The sequence below is a fragment of the Eptatretus burgeri genome, chromosome 8 (assembly GCF_056783735.1).
Source record: "Eptatretus burgeri isolate ZD-2024b chromosome 8, Ebu_testis_v1, whole genome shotgun sequence".
NCBI lineage: Eukaryota > Metazoa > Chordata > Myxini > Myxiniformes > Myxinidae > Eptatretus > Eptatretus burgeri.
This window is the reverse complement of record NC_140968.1, coordinates 69,227,996-69,251,228: the sequence shown is the minus strand read 5'-3', so window position 1 is coordinate 69,251,228 and position 23,233 is coordinate 69,227,996. Positions and strand designations below refer to the sequence as shown.

General features: G+C 45.6%; 1 protein-coding gene across 1 annotated transcript in view; it reads right to left on the bottom strand.

The window, feature by feature from the left end:
- Nucleotides 1–8,463: 8,463 nt before the first annotated feature.
- LOC147021972 (Wilms tumor protein 1-interacting protein-like) overlaps nt 8,464–23,233 on the bottom strand; it is an 82,445-nt gene continuing 67,675 nt past the window's right edge. Inside the window, exons 7-11 of the mRNA XM_085892466.1 lie at nt 20,784–20,846; nt 19,888–20,018; nt 13,283–13,334; nt 12,862–12,930; nt 8,464–10,861 (exon numbers count right to left, since the gene is read on the bottom strand). Of these exons, the coding sequence (XP_085748592.1) occupies nt 10,748–10,861; nt 12,862–12,930; nt 13,283–13,334; nt 19,888–20,018; nt 20,784–20,846 (429 nt within the window). The 3' untranslated portion in view covers nt 8,464–10,747. The remainder of the gene's footprint in view (nt 10,862–12,861; nt 12,931–13,282; nt 13,335–19,887; nt 20,019–20,783; nt 20,847–23,233) is intronic.

The following is a 23,233-nucleotide window of genomic DNA, read 5'->3' as shown; positions in this document are numbered from 1 at the left end:
CACTGCTTGGCATGTATGCTTCTGTAGACCTATTAGTCCGCGTTGCTTGAAATGTATACTCCTATAGTGCTAAAGCAATCATGGTGTGTAAGATGGGCCCCTAGTTACATTTTAAAGGTGGGGAGAATGTGGTGAATTGAGGTGAATTGAGGGACATGACGCGGGATCACATGTTGTGCGTCTCGCGTATAAGGGGAGGTCTCCGCGGCACGGGGTGATTGTCCCCGGGGCATTGCCATTTACATCGGCTGTTCACTTGATGCTCGTTGACTGAAGGTGCTCATTGACTGGTGAGAATGGAGATTATATCGAACTCCGTGCTTATGCGGATTTAGTCTGCAATGATTAATTGCACATGTATACGTTACTGCTTATGTACTCCTAGCTGAACCTGTATTCCCCGGTGTGCCCGCAGAAGCGGCTCCAATCAAATGGAATAAAGCCTAAACTCTGAAGGTTCTTCTCTCGCTCTCATTTCAACGAGTACAGTTAATTCTACCAACATGGCTGGCAAGACGAGTACAGTTTACTATACCAACATGGCCGCGAAGACGAGTACAGTTAATTCTACCAACATGGCCGCGAAGACGAGTACAGTTAATTATACCAACATGGCCGCCAAGACGAGTACAGTTAACTATACCAACATGGCCGCCAAGACGAGTACAGTTAACTATACCAACATGGCCGCCAAGACGAGTACAGTTAACTATACCAACATGGCCGTCAAGACGAGTGCAATCACCATTGATTGAGGACTGCAGCAGCAAAGATAAATGAAAATATGACTTGTATGAAGAAAAAAAACAACTAAATGATAAAATTAGAGTGAAGCGCAAAAAAAATATATTTTTTCGATAAAAGTACGGGAAGATTATCTCTTCGAAAAGCTGGGAGTATTCATCAAGGCAGTGAGAAAGGGTTGTTACAGCAAAAGATTGGCAGATGGAATTTAACCTGAGCAAGGGTAAGGTGTTGGGGATGGGAAAGAACAATCCTTTTCTCCTGACAAGGTGGAGAGCTTGCTTTCAAACCTCGAGTCAGATTCTGCAACCGGTCCAGACGGCATCAGCCCACGTGTTCTCAAAGCCTGCTCTTCTGCTCTTGCTCACCCTCTCTCTGTTCTTTTCACCCTCTCATTTGCCCAAGGTCATCTGCCATCTGCTTGGAAATCTGCTAACATCACTGCCCTGCATAAAAAAGGTGCAAAAACAGATCCCTATAACTACAGACCAATCAGCCTTCTCCCAATCATCAGCAAGGTGATGGAATCCATCATCACCTCAGATATGAAATCCTTCCTCTTCTCCAATGGCTTGATTTCCGATCATCAATTTGGTTTCAGACCAGGTCACTCTACCCTGGATATGCTGCTTCTGCTCTCCCATCAATGGATGGAGGTCCTCAATGCCAGACAGGAAATCCGAGCTGTATCCCTGGACATATCACGTGCTTTTGACACAGTCTGGCACCCTGCCCTACTCACCAAACTCTCTTCCCATGGTATTCAAGGCCATCTCCACTCATGGCTCGCAGACTTCCTCTCCTGTCGCAGTCACCGTGTGGCCCTAAATGGAGTTCTTTCATCCCCTCTTCCTGTGCAGGCTGGAGTTCCTCAAGGTAGCGTTCTGGGCCCTGTTCTTTTTCTGGTTTTCATCAATGATCTCTCGGACTCTCTGGAAAATCCTCTATTTGTCTTTGCCGACGACTCCACCCTCTGCCGTACCATCTGTCATCCCTCAGACCGGCAAGCAGCAGCTTCTTCGCTCACTGCAGATCTGGATAAAATCACAAACTGGTCCAACACGTGGAACATGTCTTTCAATCCAGACAAATCTCACACTCTCACTATGTCTCTTCGAAAGGACCGTTTACAAAACCCCCCCATCCACTTTCTCAACAATCCTCTGGAAGAAGTCTTTTCTTTCAAGCTTCTAGGTCTCACTATCTGCCATGACCTTTCCTGGGAAAGTCACATTTCCAACCTCGCCTCAAAAGCCAGTCGCCAACTGGGAATCCTCCATCGTGCTAAGTCCTTCCTCAGCCCTCTTGAGCTCCTGACCACTTACAAAGCTTTTGTCCGTAGCCTGATGGAGTACTGCTCTCCCCTCTGGGCTGGTGCTCCTGCCTCCCACCTTTCTCGGCTTCACGCTGTCGAAACCAGGGCATTTAAGATCATCGGCATCTCCCGCAATGAAGCTGAGTCTTTGGGCCTCTCACTCAATCACCGCAGGTTGGTCGGTGGTCTTTCTGTCTTCTACCGACTCCTCTCCAGCCTTGCCCCCCTGCTCTCTCTGCGATTTGTCCCCACCACATTTCCACAGGGCGCTCAAGGTCCGCCAACAACCCCCTTCTGGTAAAACTACCAAAATCATGAATCACTGCTCATCTTCACTCTTTCATTCCTCTTTTTTCCCGCCTTTGGAATAAACTTCCTCACTCTATTCTTTCCCATTCTTCCCTCCAGGCTTTCAAAACAGCTGTTCACCACCACCTCTTATCTTCCCCCATCCAAATCCTCGATCTTTTCTACCCCCGATAATCCACCCAAGCCCACTTCCTTCATTTCTCCTGCTTTCCTTCCTGAAAGTCCCTGAAATGTCCATCTTCTTTTCGCCATGTTCCCCGTCCCATCCCCATCCCTCTCCCTTCCACAGTTCACCTAATGTGTCTGTTCCCCACTGTTTTGTCCCTTCAACTCCCGCCGCTCTTGTATCATGCCTCCTTGCTGTGAGTTGTGTGTTAGCTCTCATAAGAGCCTCGACCAAGGTATACAAAAAAAAACAAAAAAACAATGAAAATAGAGATTGCAGGATGTGAGGGGTAATTTTGTAGAATGTCACACAGGAGAAGGATTTGGGGGTAGTAATAGGTATGGGAGCTAAGGAGGCAGCACAATGTCAGGCAACTCGAGGTAAAGCAAATCTGGTTTTAGGTTGTATTCAGAGGAGGATCATTTATAAATTAAAAGAGGTGGTGTTAACATTGTACAGGAATTTAGTGAGGGCCACATGTAGAACATTGTGTGCAGTGTTGGTCACCACAACTCAGGAAGGACATGGTGTTGTGGGCCCGGGGGTCGGTGGCGAGGAGCGACAGCTAGGTGGAGCAGGGGGGTCGTCTCCACCGAGCACCCGGAATTGAAGGTCGTAACCCTTGGATAAGGGAATTCTTTGGAATTCCTACTTTTGGAATTCCAGACAGATTGAGGTGAAAGGACTTACAACTCCCACTTCTCTTGCTATGATGAAGGGCTAATGCCCAAAATGTCAGCTTTACTTTGCTTCCCACAACGGTTATATCATACCTTGTCAACCTTCTGTTGAGAAAACCCTTTGCTTGAATCGTCCTGAATGGATGCAAGTTTAATACTACAAAGACCAATCAATCGGAGATTGCAGACCCTCGCCAGAACTAACTTTGTGTGGGTGTTTGTGTACTGGTGTGTTACGTAATGAATAAGACATAAAGAGAATTGTCACTTTATAACTGCTGGCAGTGACGACCGGGTACCAAGATGTCCCGCTTTGATCGGGCATCTGACCCTGACCCATGAGGTTTGTCATTATTGTTAAATTGAATTGAGAATGGGATTTCAATAAATTAAATTCAAATCAAATGGAAGACCAAATAGGTACAGTCCTGCATTGGAGCAATCAGAAGGAACCCGAACAAGCACAAAATCAAAGGTGAATTCATCAGGAGGAACCTCAATAGGATTCACATTTCAGCTGCTTCTCCTCAACCCTCAAACCTAATTGTACAAACTGTACTTTGTTGAGGTACTTGGTTGAAAAAAGATTACATGTAAAAAAAAATTAGATAAAAAAAATCTAAATTGTGATTTATGTTGGCACATTGTGTGGACAGACAGACAGACAAATGGACCCAAATGCACAATCCTCTTCTCTGGCGAGGGAATAGGGATCGACACCACCAGAAGTGCACAACGATGGATGGCAGCAGAGACAAACACAGGACTGTTTATTTAACTGTGGAAGCGGGTCACTCGGAGAAGAGAAAAGCAGCCACTCCCGGAAACTAGAATAAGTCAATCAAATTTATCCCATCCTATATCATCACATCCGGAGGATTCAAACATATCCCTCGGGTCACAAATTTTATTACCTTCGCCGAAGGAGAGGGTATTGCGTTTGGGTCTGTTTGTCTGTGGAACTATGTGATTTGCCAAGATTGCAAGACATGTTCCATTTATCAAACCCGCATCCAATGAATTATATAGATCAGGAGAGAGGGATGCAGCTACTTTCTGATTGTCACTGTGAGGGGAACCGCTAATTTAAATCGAATGTTGAATTTTGAACCTCCAATCACGCATGCACGGAGGAGGGAGATACTTAAAAAAAAAATTTAAACTCTGTCTGGCAGTTAAAATTATTCCAAACAGGAAACTTGCTGTTTTTAAGGATTACAAAGGACACAAACAACAGGCACGAATAACTAATGTAACGTGTTCAATGGGGTGGTGGGATAGACGCTGCGTAAAATGGCGGTAAAACCAAGAATTTATTTATTTATATGACTTTTACAATCTTTATTTTATTTAAATTGAAGTATATGCTCAAACACTGTGTGGGGTAACGTGTTCCTCATCTGGGGTGTGCTCCATAACTAATCATATAGCTATCGCTTGTGAAGCCAGACATTCCGAATCAACGTTTCAAAAGGAGTGCTTGCTTGAGTGCTTTAGCTACTTGATGAGTGCTCCACAATAAACTTGGGAAATAAGCACACCCCTGATTTAGGAAACTTAATTTCCAAAATCATTGTCATTAACATACTATTTTTTTCATTATCAAACATTTATAATTTCCAAATTTACGAGAATTTGGTGTCGTGTACTTTCATCGGCACCAATTTGTCAGTACTTTTACATCATGAACTTTGTTCCATTTACTTGTCCAACAAACGGCAGTAGTGGTGGTGTGTTTTTTTAAATTTTTTTATCTGGCTTCTAACCAATCATTTTGCCCCACACCACGACCAGGCTTCACAGTACCTCCTGCTCGAGTGACAAGGAGAGAGACGAAAACTTTAACGGAATTGTGACCTCACTGTTTCCACCATTGTGGAAATGACTCACGGACTTGAGTTTCACTGGAGTTCACTCGAGTTACACCACATTCACAGCCGTATCTTCAGCGACGCATTTCCTCTGTGATGATAATTCCTTTTCGTGTGCTCGTCATGATGATGGCATTTAAAGAAATCTCACTCACATTTAAAACGCAATGACATGTTGGAATTGAAGTCCGGTTGATAAATAAATCCTCTGTTGTCTCTCCAGCGGTTAGTGAAGAAGGGGTACCTTCGGGGTCGAGCCGCCGTGGCTTTAAAATGGCATCAGCGATGGTTAGCAAGGTGAGTAAATCTATAAAATACGTACTATAAAACCACACAAGAGTCCTGGCAAGCGTCTGCAATCTTTGATTGCCCTTTCTAGTTCATTTTGTGTACCCGTTGGGTTATTTTGATCTCCTTTGTCTGCCTTGACGAGTTGGGCCTACCAATTCTCCCACCCCCCTGAACTCGCACACCCATTTATCGTGCTTCTCTGCCTCCCATGATATTGTTGCGGTTCTACAAAACCGCATGCCTTTAAGCTAAGGCAATGGAACCCAACATACAGTGATCCCCAGGTAGTTATTTCATTAGTCTTCGTGCAGTCAGACCTTCCCCTCATGGCTGGTGGGTTAACGGGACGAAGTGCGTTGCGTGGGTCTTATAGCTTGGTCTATTAACTATATCTCCATCTTCTCTTCTGATTTCTATTCCAACCCTTTCCTTTTATCCATGGTACATGTCAAGCAAGCAAACTCACACACGTCATGCAATATGCGATGAGTAATAAGCACACTACGATGCCTCCTGTGGCTTGGAACCAATAAACTTCCTCCACTATAAACACAACATACTGTGTACTGCTGTGTACAGCAAACGCATGGCGCACCATTATTTCATTCAAATGTGCGTGCCAATTTCCAATGGCATCTCACCTTGCTCACCCCTCGCTCACCAAAAACTCACTTCAACCACCAACACCTCCCGCACACGGGAAAAATATTCCCTCACCTCCTCGTACCTCTGTATCAATACGATTCTCCACTAAACTGAGGCATGCTGCATAACTCAGGCTGTACTCGAACCGTGTGATGCGGGAAAGAGCAATGGATGTTAACAGCACCAACTGCATCTCGCCGGTAATTTTCCTGGTGAGCACGCAGGATTGATGCAACCCTCCTCCAGTCGCCAGAACATGGCAAGATGGGCAGTGAGGAAGGATCGTGAGAAGAGCAATCCGGGAGTTTGGTACGGAGCTCCGGGCCGTGTCACGCCGGATGTGCGAATGAGACCACTTCCGGCCCCAGGAGCCTGGCAGGGTGTGGCTAGGGCCGCTGTAGCCCGAGAGAGAAGCGGGATTCAGGTCACAGCACGTCGCTTCGGGTCGTCACCCCACCCTTTGTCCGGGCTTATAAGAGGCAAGATCGTGGAGCAGCTCATCATCTTCTTCACCTCTCATCTTCGCCACCTTCTTCTCTGCTCGTCTCAGCTCTGTGTTGGCTGCTCCTCGTTGCCTCTGCCCTTCGCTGACTCTTCACTCGCAGTTGGTGTGCGACTGAGACGTGCTTATTCCGGAGGACCAGTGCAGAGGGCACGTTGCCACGATCCCCGGCAAAGTGACGAAGCGGGAGATAACATGCCAACTCTCGAGGTAGGAACGCTCAAGCAGAGCATCCCACGGAGGTACACACAACACTAGCAGACCTATGCATGACTAGGTTAGGGATCTTAAGCCTCACACATCTTCTCTCACCCCTCTCTCTCTCTCTCTCTCTCTCTCTCTCTCTCTCTCTCTCTCTCTCTCTCTCTCTCTCTCTCTCTCTCTCTCTCTCTTTCCACCCCTCTATCTCATCCCCTTTGGACTCACAAAAGGGCATGCATTACTGATTCGCAATCACAGTTTCCTCTGGTATGACACCACCCCCCCCCATATTGCACTCCACCACACTTCCCACTCTCACACCTGAGGCACCAATATTCCCCCCTAAGCGTACTGGGTTGCGTTGGTCGGCCAACCACGCCAGGTATTGTGAGGCCGTTTATCCTCATCTGCTCTTTCTTTCTGGCTATCTAATCTTCCTCGGGTTTGTGTGTGTGTGTGTGTGTGTGTGTGTGTGTGTGTGTGTGTGTGTGTGTGTGTGTGTGTGTGTGTGTGTGTGTGTGTGTGTGTGTGTGTGTGTGTGTGTGTGTGTGTGTGTGTGTGTGTGTGTGTGATGGCACCTGTCGTAGCATAAGTTAAGATTGTAGAAGTGATAATGGGAAGTCTGCTCTGTGTCTGCTTTGTAAAATTGCTTGCCTTTTGTCGCACCCTACAAATTCCTTGCTTTCCCTGCTGTACAAACCAATAATCCCAATTTACTGTTCCACATACTTTTCCTCGCTTGATTGTAAATAAATGCTTTGTGTAGAAATGTTCCCAGCTCGTTTTCGTCTTTTCCTTCATTGGTCCAGCATGGTTCGTGTTCTCGCTTCGCCGGGACGTTATCCCCAACAATCTGTTTTTCTCGCCGGTACGTCCTTGGGCAGTTACGCTCGGCTGCATCTGATCCGGTCAGGTGATCAGGTTTGAACAAGGCGTACCGATGGCATGTCCCTCGGTAATTAGATCATGTGACAATTAGGAAAACGGTATTTATTAGACGGAGGACCCTAAGTCACGTGGTCGAGTTATTGGCATTCAAGGTCGTTTAGCGACCCCCCCCCCTCTGCGTCACAAAATTTTTCGTGTGTGACGGCCTGCGATTCGGAGAGTCTGGTAGGAACCCAAGGTAGCTTCCCCCTCGTGGTCTTCTCGTCCCCGACCCCCGGTCTGCAACAATATCAATACCACCATGGGAATTCTTCCACACAAGCCTGCTCTTCCTCATGCACAGATTTATCCCATCTCTTCTGCAATTATCAAACCCATCCTCTTTCTCCTGGTACACAACCAATCATTTTCAACCAATCATTATTTTCTCTTGCCTGGAGAACCAACTTCCTCAGTCTGTTCAATCTCATTCTGTCTTCCAGGGCTTCCAGCTGATTGTGATGAAAAAAATACAGAAAAATGCTCATGAGAATAGCGTCACGTGTTTTGTTCTTTGATAATTATTGTGAGTCACCTTTCATGGAACATGTGCATCTTCAACAAAAGCGTATGAATGAAGCCAGTCTTTACATTGGTTTTACATCCAAAAAAAACAAAACAAAACATGACTGTCGATAGTCTCATTTCAAAATCTACGATTTTCAACACACTTTTCATGTGGTCCACTGTGCACACTTTTCCTCCGTACAAGTGTTTTTAAATTCAACACAAAACAATGGACAAACTGACAGTGTAGTTTCAAAAAGGGTGAATGCATCTCATCCAAAAAAAATAAAATAAATAAAAACAGGTCTCGGCCAAAGTTATTTAATTGACAATAAGAGCTTTTACACTTTGGTAAAGTACAGATTTTGGGAGCAGGGTGGAAGTGGGGGACAAACAAATTTCAGGTGTTTACGTCAAACTTTAAGGCACGGAGAAATAAGAAAAGCACGAAAGCAAAATGCTTTCCATTTAATTTTAGCCAAAAGACATTTTAAATCTGTCATTGTAAATGCATACAAAAAAAAAATACATTCTATGTCGAGCACGCTGCTGCAGAAGAAGTGAAGAAGGTGCCAAAGTTAACCTAGTGCTGCTTTCCATACGACAGACCAACTCAGAACAAAAGCATGCCCATCATCATCATCATCATCATCATCATCATCATCATCTCGCATGAGCTACATTGGCAGGGCAGAGAAATTGCTTGACAAAATGGCCCAGCCAAAAGGTTAAAGGCCGTTCAGTGGAAGTTGGACTAAGGCGCAAGTGGCATTGTCGTGATGTTCCTATCTTTCATGAACCAGGTCGTCCAATTTGTCCTTTGACTTTGAGATGGAAATTATTCCTCATCTGAAGTTACTGTAGAGCCAAGGTGCTAACTATTTAGCTATTGTGGCCGACGTGTAAGGTGACGACTTGCTTATTCTTCTCCAGGAGGCAGTTAACACATGCGGTCATAGTAATTAAATAATAATAATAATAATAATAATAACAACAATAATAATAATAATAAAAAAGGGAACTCGGGCCAAAGTCAGGCCGGGACACGAAACTTTTGCCAGAGCCCACGTGGCCAAATGTAAAAACGGTATTGGGAAGTGTCAAGCTCAATGGATATTATCAACCTGTCTGTCGATTATGGATCCATTTCAGCAAGTCGAGACATTTCCAGCTCAGACGCATCGGATATCGTCTCGCACCCACTCGATTTAAAATGGAACATTTCTCCTCGTGTGTTGATGAAACGAAGACGGTTAGAAAGGGGGAGGGAACCCTAAAAGGACAAATTCGTCAACACCTAACCTTCATCCTGTTATGTTTAAAAACAAAAAGGAATTCCAGAAACGACCAAACAAATGGGATGTGCATTACAACCACCCAAAGGCTTAAATAAAACTGTACAAAAATAAAAGCATCCGGGGCTTCTACAATGCGAGAGAACAATTATAATACATGGAACACTTACTTTGTTTCAAGTATTGGGCTTTTCGAAGTTCCATCAATTACGCAACACACGGAATGCATGACAAAGATCAATTCAGTTCGTCCAAGGAATAACAAGGCTATTAAATGAAAATAAGCAAAATAAAATCCTGCCATTAAATTACAACAGTAGGATTTTTTTTTTTTAATCTCACTAGGCCATTCTAAATCAATTCTGTAAACATTCCCTTTTGTAGATCGATGACCAGAGGCGAGAGGAAATGAACTGTGACATTTCTGAGCGTAACGAATCCGCTACTTCACATTCAGCAAAAAACGTGGAATGTTGTAGTACTACAGTGTATGACAAGGGGAGTGGTCAGGAGTGGGGGTCAAAAGGTTTCTCCTTTGACCATGAACAGACAGCAATCCTTTTCTGTGCAGTTTACAGCTAGTATCACACATCATTCCAACGGTGAGGGTTTCCTTGGGTCAAAAGAAGGAAATCCATGTTTTTGGCTCTGATAACTTTCAGAGGGAAAACTTCTCAACAGTGAGCTGAATCACGAGCATGCTAACCAAGTGACCAGTGAATCATGGTGTGTGTGTGTGTGTGTGTGTGTGTGTGTGTGTGTGTGTGTGTGTGTGTGTGTGTGTGTGTGTGTGTGAGTGATGCAGGCTAATAGTGATTAGACTGCTGCTTGGTCTGACTGTAGAACAAATGTGAGCAAGTCATGGGGTTAAAATCCCATTCTGGTCACAAAAGTTATCGAGATTGGAAAGAAGGCCAAGACTCCACAATCGTGATGCAATCAGCTCCAGTGGAATGATCACGGCTTATAAACTACAGAAGATTTTGCAACGTGACTACGATCAAGTTTTGTTTTTGCCTCCACCTTGGCCCACCTCCCAATGAAGGCCTCTGGTGTAAAGTCAAAGGCACGACTCAAACGCTGCTCGGAAAGTGTTTTTCATCAAGGTGAGGACATTAACAGAGGGGAAGTGTCTGTTCGAACGCCGGGAAAAATCAATACAACCCTCAAAATAGAAGACGTTTGCAAAATGGTGGCAATGTATTTCGTTTCTGGTAGAGAGTGAGGGCAGCTCAATGGAAACAGTGGCTACGTTTCACATAAAATGTCATTTGTCTCGTCCTTCCTTCAGTTTTCAGCGTAGTGCAGTGTGCTGCAGGTGCTTAAGGTGGCAATCGTGGCACAAAAGGCATCCGTCGAGGGGGTAACAACGCTGCCCATCGGTGTCACCCAGCTGGAGCCTGCAGTCCTAGAGAAAAAAACAATTTGAAAAGTTCTCAAAGGAGATGTACATGTTCATTATTCAATCATACAAGTACTACATTGTATTAAAAAAAAAGTCCAATGCCCCCCCCCCCCTTTTATGTTGAACATGATAAGTCAGAACAAAGTTGACAAAATGCAGAGTACCTCAAACATAAACCTCATCTACCGTACATCGATCAGTGCACAAGTGTCTCAACACCTCGGGGTCCAACTACACATTACGATCTTCGATACCTGGAAGTCAGGTGACCGTAACTAAAATGGGCCAAAGGATTTGCATCTGGATGGGAGAATTAATTCAATGAAAAACGTTCATTAATCCCGTTGGGTGTTGGTGTACCTGGTTTAAAAATACAGTTCCGTTTGTGTGTGTACTTTCGTGCGTCCGTCTGTGTGTGAAATCTTGTTCCAGCACAGTATGTTGAATCGACTGCCTGGATATAATAATTGGCTGAGCTGCAGGCTCTGACATAAAAGGTTTGATGGGTCCATCCTGCAGGCTCCGTCCGACGCGTCCGTCCTCACAGGCTCCGTCCTGCTACCTTTCCTTTTCCTAAGTGTTTGCAGAAACTATCGCAGAGTTTTCGTTTTCTCTCTCCGATGTAGATTGCACAACGCAGAGTGAATTTGATACAGTATGTAACGTTGGGAGGCCACGATCAAAGTGGTCGGTAACGTGAACGGAGCTTTTGCGTGTTAAAATTGATACGTTTGTTCTGATAAATGGACGATGAGCCTGGTGTGGCTCAGTGGTTAAGGCGGTGGCTTGGGGTCCTTGGGGGTCCTGAGTTCGAGCCCCGCTGTCCGCTGAGTTAGCATCAGGGGGGGTTGACTCAGCCTGTCATCCTTCTGAAGGTCGGCGAAATTAGCACCGGTATAGTGGTAATTATCCTTGCAGGGTCAAAGGCGACTAAAGGGTTGGCGTCAGGAATGGCATACGGCCGTAAAAACATTGCCACAAGAAAGGGTACCGTGATTGGAGCCCGCAAAAAGCTGACCCCTGCTCAGGGATAAAGGCTTTCAAATGGTGTGATGATGTTCTGAGAAATGGACGGGTGTAGCAGCACTTTTGTGAGCAGTTAAAAGACCCTGGTTGAAGCTCGAGGGTAAAGACCTTTCATTGCAAGGGAATTCTACAAAATTTTGTTCCATTTCAACGTGATGGGTCGGAGGGGGTGGAAAAAAAACAAATCGAGGCAGTTTCAGGAATATTCTTCAACATTTTGAAGTTTCTCCAAAGAATAATGTTCTTGACTGGGAGGCGAATTGGAGAACAAGTTAATGAAAGTGGAATTCTTTCCTTGGCTTTTGGCTCAGGAGGTTGTGAAGCTGTCTGCCCGTCGGCGTTATGGACACGATCCAAAGCACTGGCACCAGTGGTGTTGAGGATAATCACGATCTGCAAATAATTGACTCGTCCTCTTCAGATTTCGATTTCAAATCGGAATGGTCGCTTTGATGCTTTTATGAACAAAATCAAAGCTCATCAAGAAGCTGGGGTTAAAAAAGAAAATGCAACGATTTAAAACACCCACGGGGAAGTTCAGTGCGAGAGGAACAATAACTGGCCTTGCGCTATATCCTCAACAATGAAAGTGCATATGTCACTGCTGCAATGAAAAAGTAAAAGTGACAGACTGTTTAATACAACACAACGCCCAAGTCAAAATAAAAACTACCCAAACAATAGAAAACAATAAAAATCAGAAGCATGACGAGTGTAAAGGGAATGTACAAGGAGCAGCTAGTGAAATACGACTCAACAGATTGCAACATCCGCAAAAGTTTATCCGCAATTAATTTCTTATTCTCTCCAGATAATGCAGATGGCCGGGAATAAAGGGAAAGTAATTATCTCTGAATTACGTCATTCTCGAGTGACAGATGCAAAAGCCATAGTTGTGACTTGATGGTGACTGTACGACATTGCTGCAAACAAAGTAGTACAAAATGGGGTGCAAGACCACAGGTGGTATCCGTTACCTCGCAGTGATAGCACTCAACGTGGAAGTCCTTATCCATGGACACGACACGGATCGTCTCCTCAGAGCCCTGGCAGGAAGGAAATAGAAAACCAACAATAATCAGAAACGTCTTGCACGGTATGGACAACCTTTCCCCCAAAGAACAAGTTACAAGTAACCAGAGCCTCTTACATCACCGATTCTTCAGTTATTTCGACTAACTAATCACGACAAAGCACCTAACACACTACCTGGACCGAGAGGAAGACATTCGGGAGAGAACAAAGGATCAAAGAAAATACCAAAGGCAGGTACTGTACATCATCTGTCGGGGCTCATCAGCTTGGACTTGGTCCTGAACAAGACGGAGCTGATTATACGTTAATCTGGTGAGAAAAACTCTTCGTTAAGAAAAGTACGAGCAAAATTATTTGCTATACCTCTGCAGGAAGGATAGGTTGGAGACACGCAGCACAGCGGGGAGCATAGGTCCTGCAAACACACATTGTACAAATCAAACAAATAGCTCAGAACATGGGTACACTGGCCTTGCATAGAATCCCAAAGGCATTGGGATCAAATCTAACAGTAAACAGTACTCAATATTTTGAGTTATTGATCTTGGAGAACCGGCAAGTCCCTGGATAACTATCATGGTATGTCGGCAAAAAGGAAGCTGGCCAATTTAAAACCTGAGTTAAATATCTGATGGGGATAATGACGCAGGTCAAATGCACGCGTACCTTGCGAGCTACTTATAAACCTGTACAATAAAATAATAATAATAATAGAGACTTCAAACCATATAACAGGGACGGCACATCTTCCGAGGAAACGTCACGTCACGTCACGTCACGTACAAGGAATGTTAAACTCAAATATAATGCTTCATTCTAAACTTTTGATCTGATGCCAATGTCCCTCATGGATGTGCGTCTTCTCATTCGAGTCAATGTTGGCAGCAATAGCATTCAAAATAACCATGAGGTCGTGGTGGTGGCAGCTAGATGACTGGCTCTTTGGCTGAGTGGGTAAACACTTGATTCTTTCTCCAGCCACTGGTGTGAGTTTGATCCCGACGGCTACTCACACAAATTCAGAGGAGGCCTCCGTCCTGCAATGAGCCAGAAAAGGTTAGTTTCGTTTTAAGTAGCAATGAGATGACTATTTTTGCTGCAGCGACATACCAGCCTCTCTTTTCGAATATTTTTGTAAATGATGGACAACGTTTCATCATCAATGGGTTTCTTCAATGTCAAGTCCATCAAAAAAGAAAGGAAAATACTGCAACTAATTATGACCCAATGCATTATTGTTTCACTAAAGCCAGTCGAAGAACTTGAAATCAACGATTCCTTCATCTTTCGCAAGTGAGAGGCGATACATGCAGTCCCGTTTCTTTCCCTCTCCCTCTCTCACAACAAGGTGATGGGGAGGGGGGGTCTTCTTCTGTACTGTATACAGAATGTGGCTGTGGGGTAGCAACATTTGCTGGAGGCGTTGCTGTGGCATTGATGCCGTGCCCAGGTCAGGTATGGGAGCATGTGCCAGAACAGCGCGTCGCTGCGTCCACTTTCTGCCGGTACTACAGGGGCCTCCGTCTGGCCATCCCCCCAGGAAGATGCCAGGCCCATCCCCATCTCCTTGAGATGATGGTCAACCTGCTGCAACCACGAGGAACGTGGTCGGCCCACTGGCCTCCTCCACTCATGAGACTCCCTCGCTGAGAGAATCTGGTGAGCAGGAGCCACATGTCCATACAGCCGCAACTGACGCTCACAGACCATGCAGGTAACAAATCTCATCCGAGTCTCTCTCAGCAACGCTCGTTGGACACAAAATTCGACCAGCGATAGCCAAGGATTCTCCGAAGAGACCTGGTACCAAAGGAATTAAGTCTCCATCTCAGATCCTTGGTCAGAGTCCAAGTCTCGCATCGATAGAGCAAGACTGGAAGTACCAAGGACCTGAAGACTCGGACTTTCGTCCTCCCGCACAGGTATCGGCAGCACCACACCCCATGATCCAGTGAATCCATGACTCCCCAGGCCTGACCCAGACGTCTATTGACCTCTGACTCACAGCCAGCAGAGACATGAATATCACTGCCAAGGTAAGTGAATCTCTCCATGACCTCAACATCCTCACCACAAACAGACACAGACAGTACAGCAGCATCCAAGATGTCACCGAAAGCCTGAATCTTAGTTTTGACCCAAGAAACCCGTAATCCCAGCGGCTCCGACTCCTCATTCAGCACCTCAAGGGTCCCCAAAAGGATATCTAAAAAGGATAGCCGTGCCCCCTGTGAGTTAAAGCAAGAATTTGTCATTTGTTCAGGGTACCGGCAATAGCTTGTCTACTCTTGGCAAAGGACGTCCGTCCATCAACTAATGCTGGCAGACGGGACGCCTGGTTTAACGTCCATCCGAGGAACGGCACACACATTGATGAATCGCTCTGCCTGTGAAACACCAGCATGGTAGTTTATAGCTGGGCTGAGATTCCAACGGCAGCTTGGCAACTCTTGAACACAATAAGCAAGTAAATGAATGAACAGGAGAGAGAGAAAGAGGAAGGAAGGAAACACTGCAACCTGCAAGTCAGAGAGTTGGGAAATGAAGGGTTCATGAGGGTAATAAAAATTCCGGGTAGGAATGGGTGGCGATGACATAAGGTGGTTCATCACCTGCATGGAGCCCCGGAGGTAAGAGGGGGATTGAACAGCCTCTAGAAGGCAGTTACACATCCAGGAGAAGCGAGGAACAAAAGAGTCAAGGTGCACAGAGAGTCTCGATTTTGGGAGTTGAACCAGGACGGGGTTACCAGAAGAAAGCGAGAGTCGGAGGGCTGAGAGAGAACAGGGAGGTAGATCGGAGATGTGGCATAAAACAGAGAGACCACCAACCTGCCTGCGATGTGAGAGCAGCAGTTCATGAAGAGATCCTTCCAAATGAACCGCGTGATGCTTTAGCAGTAGTTTTGAGGCTAAGCTGGTTATAATGCAATTCACGACAAGGTATCATCAGACAAAGGATCGTGCCTTCTGGACCATTATGCCTCTGCCGGATGCCCACCCTTCCTCCCGCATTTAATTGTTTTTAACTTCAAGGCATTTTTTCGTTTTGATTTTTCAAAAAACAACCATCTGCAACCATCCTATTTAAAAAGTTTTTTTTATTTAATTTCCTTAACCGGATCGATTCTGGTCTTGCTCCTCATGTCCAAGCACTTCTCGACCTGACCCTTGCCTCTGCAGGTCACGCCGGAAGCCCTTTACCTTGTGACCCTCTGCAATTATAAACCGGACGCTCACTTTTATTCATTCATTCATTCTCCTCTCACCTCTGAAACTATATCGTGTGTCTGCTGTCTCATGCTTTTCCCTCCAACATTACAAGGCTGCAGTCTCCGCCACCTCATTCCCCCTCCCTTCTGTACCTCGGCGCTCTACAACACCCTCCGAGACCCTTTTTAACCTTTCACCAGCAATTCTCTCTTGAAAGGACGAGTCCATTGTCAGTTGACGAAGACTAATAAAATTTTACAAAGTGAAATGCTTATTCAAAGTGTTGTGAATGTTATTCGTAAGAACTGGGTTGGAAACAATACTATTCCAGAACAACACAACCAAGAACAAGTTGTTCACTCTCAAACAAGGAGGGAGAATAAACTTGACCTATTCTTGACAAGTAATTCAACTCTGATCCAAAAGGTCAAACTCATCCCTCGAACCGATGACCAATAATCCAGGTAGACTTCATAACATCAGTCAAACACAGGAAACTTACCCCTCACAAGATCTACAAGTTTACAAAGATAGATTTTGACCTGATGGGAGCAGAGCTGCGTTGTTTTTTTTTTTGTGGAGTATTTCGTGAAGAACCTCAACTGGAGTGCTGTAGACCAGAACTGGCAAGTGCTCAAAAGTGGACTTCGACAGGTAAGAGCCAAGTATACGCCAACAAAAATAAGCAGTCACAGAAATGATTCCCCTTACGTTACAGGAGATTAAATGTCACATCAAATGATGGAGTACTGTCCTGCTCTCCCTTTGGGTTGGTGCCTCCGCCTTACACTCACTTCGCCCTTCTTTATGCCGTGGAAAGCGAGACCCTCAAATTTACTGGGATCTCCCACGACGAAGCCGAGTGTCTGGTCCTGTTACTTTCGCATTGTAGACAAGTTGTTGGCTTTTCTGTGTTCGACCGTCTTTCTGTTTGGTCTTGCACCCTCGACCCCAGCTCTGCGCTCTGTCGCTCCCAAGTTTGTGCAGGGTGCACATGGTCTGCCATTAACCCTCTTCTTGTAAAACTCCCAAAATCCAGGCTCACCTCCACTCATTTGTTCCTCTTTCTTTTTTTTCTCACCTGTGGAACAAACTTCCCCAGTCTGTTCAGCCCCATTCTTCCCTCCAGGGCTTCAAGACAGCTGTTCACCACTACTTAAGGTCATCCCCATCCATAACCATGATCTTCTTGTACCCAAAATGACCGCTTTCCCAAGCACTCCCTTTTTTCAGGTTATTGTGATTTCTCTCCCCCCCCAACCCCCCACCTCTTTTTGTTTGCTAGTTGTCGGTTGGTTTGTTCCTCTTCTGTGTGGTCGTATGGCAGCTATCATTTCTTGAAGCGCGACTGTGTCGCTGATGCAGTACCCCTCTACCAGTACACACACTGGAACTGGTACTCACTTTGCCAACGTGGGAAGGAAGACAGGCTGAGTCAACCCCCTGGTGTGTATTAATTCAGCGGCCGATGGGGCTTGAACTCAGGACCCTTGGATCCCAAGCCGCCACCCTAACCACTACTCAGGACCCTAGGATCCCAAGCCGCCACCCTAACCACTACTCAGGACCCAAGGATCCCAAGCCGCCACCCTAACCACTACTCAGGACCCAAGGATCCCAAGCCGCCACCCTAACCACTACAAAGGACCCAAGGATCCCAAGCCACCACCCTAACCACTACTCAGGACCCAAGGATCCCAAGCCGCCACCCTAACCACTACTCAGGACCCAAGGATCCCAAGCCGCCACCCTAACTACTACTCAGGACCCTTGGATCCCAAGCCACCACCCTAACCACTACTCAGGACCCAAGGATCCCAAGCCGCCACCCTAACCACTACTCAGGACCCTTGGATCCCAAGCCACCACCCTAACCACTACTCAGGACCCAAGGATCCCAAGCCACCACCCAAACCACTACTCAGGACCCAAGGATCCCAAGCCGCCACCCTAACCACTACTCAGGACCCTTGGATCCCAAGCCACCACCCTAACCACTACTCAGGACCCAAGGATCCCAAGCCACCACCCTAACCACTACTCAGGACCCAAGGATCCCAAGCCGCCACCCTAACCACTACTCAGGACCCTAGGATCCCAAACCACCACCTAAACCACTAGTCAGGACCCTAGGATCCCAAGCCGCCACCCAAACCACTACTCAGGACCCTAGGATCCCAAGCCGCCACCCAAACCACTACTCAGGACCCTAGGATCCCAAGCCGCCACCCTAACCACTACTCAGGACCCTAGGATCCCAAGCCGCCACCCTAACCACTACTCAGGACCCAAGGATCCCAAGCCACCACCCTAACCACTACTCAAGACCCAAGGATCCCAAGCCGCCACCCTAACCACTACTCAGGACCCTAGGATTCCAAGCCACCACCCTAACCACTACTCAGGACCCTAGGATCCCAAGCCGCCACCCTAACCACTACTCAGGACCCTAGGATCCCAAGCCGCCACCCTAACCACTGAGCCAACACCAGGCTCGGTTTCCTCTTCTGTTTCATCTACACCTTCCCCTTCCTCTTCCTCTCCTTGCTGTGTGTTTCATTCAGCTTGTGTGGGCAGCTCCTTCACTGTCATGTGTTCTACTCCTGTTCTTAATCACTCTCACTTCTACTCTGCTGTTGGTGTTTCCCCTTTCCATTTTGTTCCCTTCCTTTCTGCTCTAGCCTCGACCATGTATAATAAAAAAAACAACAGCAGCACTCGGGAGAGCACATATCTCCACCAGGCTGAACAGTTTACATTTTGTATCCCACTGATGGGCAGGATCTGGATCCAGACCTGAACCAAAATCAAATTGCCTCATTCTCGTCACCCAACCAAACTCATTCACCAAGTTTGTCATAATCCGTGCACAACTTTTTTAAAATATCATGAGTTACACATAAAATTTTAAATAAAAATATTTAAATATCACAACTCTCAATGATGAAGAATCACTTTTTAAAAATTTTAAATTCCTCTATCCTCGGCTCTGGATTCACCAAAAATTGAATCGATTCATCTCTGTCACGCACCCAACCGGTCCACCAAGTTTCGTCTAAATCTGTCCATAACTTTTTGAGATATCCTGCTCACAGACAACCAGGAGTGAAAACACACCTTCGGTGGCGGAGGGAAAAATTCCTCCCCAAATGCTGTGGTGCATTCACATGTTCTCCTCCTGCCGTTTTCCTTTCGACTCATTTTGTGTCCGTTGACCCTTTGTGCCCCGTCATTCTGCTCGATCACGAGCCTCGACAACTGTTTGAAAGTAAAAAAATAAATCCAACCTAATTTGCTTAATGCAAACACAAATATGGTGCAGGTCCTCAACCAAGATAATCTTTTTTTCTCTTCAAGATGCTCATGTAAGAGCAAGGACAAATTGACGGTGGGGTGTGCGGGGCAACAATTGGGCAAAACCGGCAAAGGGAGAACTGAACAGGAAAAGAGGGGTGGTGAAAAAGAGAGCGAGAGGGCTAATGGGTGTCATAAAGATTGCGAGTAAGGACAGGGGATGACATGTGATAATGGTGTAACACCTGCTTAATGAAATCCCTGGAGGGAAGAGTGGGAAATATAGGCTTCTGGAAGGTGGTTTTTATAAATGAGAGCAGTGAGCAACGAAGGAGTTAAGGTACGCGGTCATCCCTGGATTATGGAGGAAGACGATGAAAACATTGTTGATGGTCAATATTCTATTACGCTTGTGTTACGTTCCTTTACAGGCGAGTGCCCAAGTCTTCTTGTTGTACTCACTTGTGGTAGTCTTTCACGCAGTATATCTTCTGATCCACATCCACAGTGAAGGGAACGCCGTCCAGGCATGAGTTGCACACAACACACCTGAAGCAGCCGGGATGATAGGCTCTTCCCAATGCCTGAAGAATCTGCACGGCAGGAGGATAATTTATCAGGGAACAGAAAAGACAAACCAATCTTCTTACTCAAATAAAACCTTGTGTTCTTTTTTTCTAACCTTTTCTGATGCTATCAGTCAGTGTTGAGGAATATTTCCAAAAGCAAAAAATGTCCCCCTTTATGATGTTCCTCAAGCACACCTCCATCTTATCCACGACGTCCGAACAGCAAGGCCAGATATCGGGCTCATGTCTTTCACAATGACTGGCCTTTTCTGTATTTACAATGCCCACAGCGACACTGGTTCGAGCGAATGTTTGACCCCTAACAAACAGTATGTTCTATCACAGCTCAAACGGTCATCGGTAATCAAGATTTGTCCACAGACGTGTGTTCTCCAAGCAAACTTGACGAACAACAAAACACAACGTCTTCCACATGGCTCACAAGGTGTTCCTTTTTCAGCACTTTACCCTTCATGATGCAGAGATCCTGGGTACCAATCCCATTTACAACCTGTTTGGCAGTTCTTTCCCAACGCCATTGCAATTCATCTAAAAGTACAAATGTGTCTCGCAATGTCCTCGTCCTGCATGTGATGTGCGTACGAGCTCCTTCATGATCATTCGATGGCTATGAAAAGCAATAACTTGCTGGTCACATCACTGTGTATGGGAACGGCTCAGCGAGTACATCTTACGACGAAATGAGACTCGGAGCGGCTGCGGTGACTCTGTAGAGAAGACATCTCGTGTACGAGATATAAAATGTGGAAGCAGGGATGAAGTGCATACCATCTCCATTATCAGGTGTCCGCATGCATGGCACTTGTCAGCGCTTTGTTGAAAGCCGGAGTACTGTGAACACAAAATGCAGAACAAATCCAGAAAGTGTATGGTGAATAATTTAGCGTTCTGCAAAGCCAGGTGGACCAAGATATTCACCATACATTTATAGGTACTGTACCTTTAAGGTTCAAAAATATTAAGTGAGAAAAGGCTCATGAAATCCAATTTTCAAATCACAAACAGTGGTTCATAGAAGACAAACAACCACCTAATGTGGCATACTATAATATAAGTGAATGCTATATACAGTAGCAAATCCTCCATGTAATGTCATGCTGCAGAGGTTTGTGGGCAACTTCTCAGTGCTCCGATTGTGGCCGATCTTTGTTTGTGCATAATGACACGGTGGCCATGACAATGTGGGTCATGACAGTGGAACCATTGCGGTGGATGACAAAGTTCCACGCACAATGTCGACTTGTGTTCCAGTTCTGTATTGAGTTTGCCTGTCACGATCAAAAGCCATCAATAAATCCTCATTGACTCTGCAACTACAACTATAATGGCCCCAATTAATCCCACCTTCTTGTGGGTTCGGCCACACAAGTTTTCCCTCTCCACACCCCTCTATCCCGAACATCCAACCTTTCTTAACATGAACCTGTCAACAAAACGACAAGTGAGAACAGGCATGCGGATAAGCTGTGACTCTCTCTCTTTCACTCTCTCTCACTCACACACACACACACACACACACACACACACACACACACACACAAACACACACACACACACACACACACACACACACACACACACACACACACACACACACACACACACACACACACACACACACACACACACACTTCATGCTCATCTAAAAGAGCAAACAAAATCAGACCTTGACCTAATCTTTGACGTATTAGAATAATGTTACAAACTCTCCTTCAATCTTATATATTTTCCACGTTAGTCAATGATGCTTCTCTCGAGAGTTTGTCCCTCTTCCAAATGATTGCATGCAATTGAAGTTTGGGCAGTACAATGAACCTTGGTCACCATTTCAAAATCACAGGATTATGATGACAAGAGCTCGATTGAGAGTGATCTAAAAAGCTACACGAGCGCATGCCAGTATGTTCACTATGAATAGCCTGGAAGCAGATTGGTGCAGAGGTAGTGCACTTATTTACATTTGAGCTTTCTCGCCTGGGTTAAATTCCGGACCAGATTGGTGACTTGCAGGCAGGGTGTTGCAGCACAGGGTGCGTCGCACCTCGGATGTATGTTAAGCCGGGTGCCCCGTCTATGAGCATGGACGTTAAGATCCCATGGTGTTTTTTGAGAAGAGTACGTGAGTTATCGCCGGCACCCTGAACAGATTCCAAGTTCATGCCACCTCCATTCATTGAGGCAGGAGGCAGCCGATAGGCCCATCAAGCATGTGCAATGCTTGTTTGTCAATGCACTATTCCTTTTGAAATGCTGAGCATCAAAAGCAAGGAAGCAGCACGTACCATTTTTATTCTTTGTTGTGACTTGGCCGGGGTTCAAACCACCGACCTCCCATCCTCAGAATGGATGCTCTAACCATTACACCACCGAGTGTAGGTTCTTGAAAGACTTGGACCAACAACGTTCCGTGGCCATCCTCAGAAGGTGGGAATAACGAGGGCCATAAGTAGTAGTAGTTGTAGTAGTAGTATTGTTGTTTTCATATTGAGTGGTGCTGAACCACACCTTGCCTGCCACATTAGGCGGTTGAAAGCGGACCACATGCCCCGTGGTACTGACAACTTCTGAAAATCAGTTTGAACGTCTTACCTCTTAATTTGTAACACCTTACATTGTAAAACTGGAAAAGTATGACCTCTGAGGGATTCTCAGTAACATTGAGGGGCAAATGACAATGCCAAAAAAATAATTAATAAATAGAGAATCAATTTTTTGTTTTTAACAAAACCCAATCGTTCACAGAGACATTCTACGCCATCAAATACAAACAAACTTATTCATCCATTCCTGTGACTTTACCAGTGATTTCCAGATGCATGCAGGACCAATGCACGACATTTGATAATTCGGAGGAATTTTGACCGATACTTATGAAGTTGTGGTGCCGATTGGAAGGGTTGTGGTTTTACCAAATACCACAGTGGATTTTTTTTTTAAACTTGCACATGCTATACAGGATGGCTAACATTTGATAGTGTAGTACATACACGTTATATGACAACAATCTTGCTGCAAGCAGCAACGGGAACAGAACCCGTAGCAGAGAGCGAACATGACTAGGCCCAAACCACTCATCCACCGAGAAGCCTGTTCTTGGGGAAGATGAACAGAATACAGGGTGTTTCAAGAAGAATAGGGGGCGATACTTCCTTCCATTTCTTTGTTTTTTGACCGATACCGTTTTCCTTTTCAGGGTTTGGTGGTGTTATCGTGATATT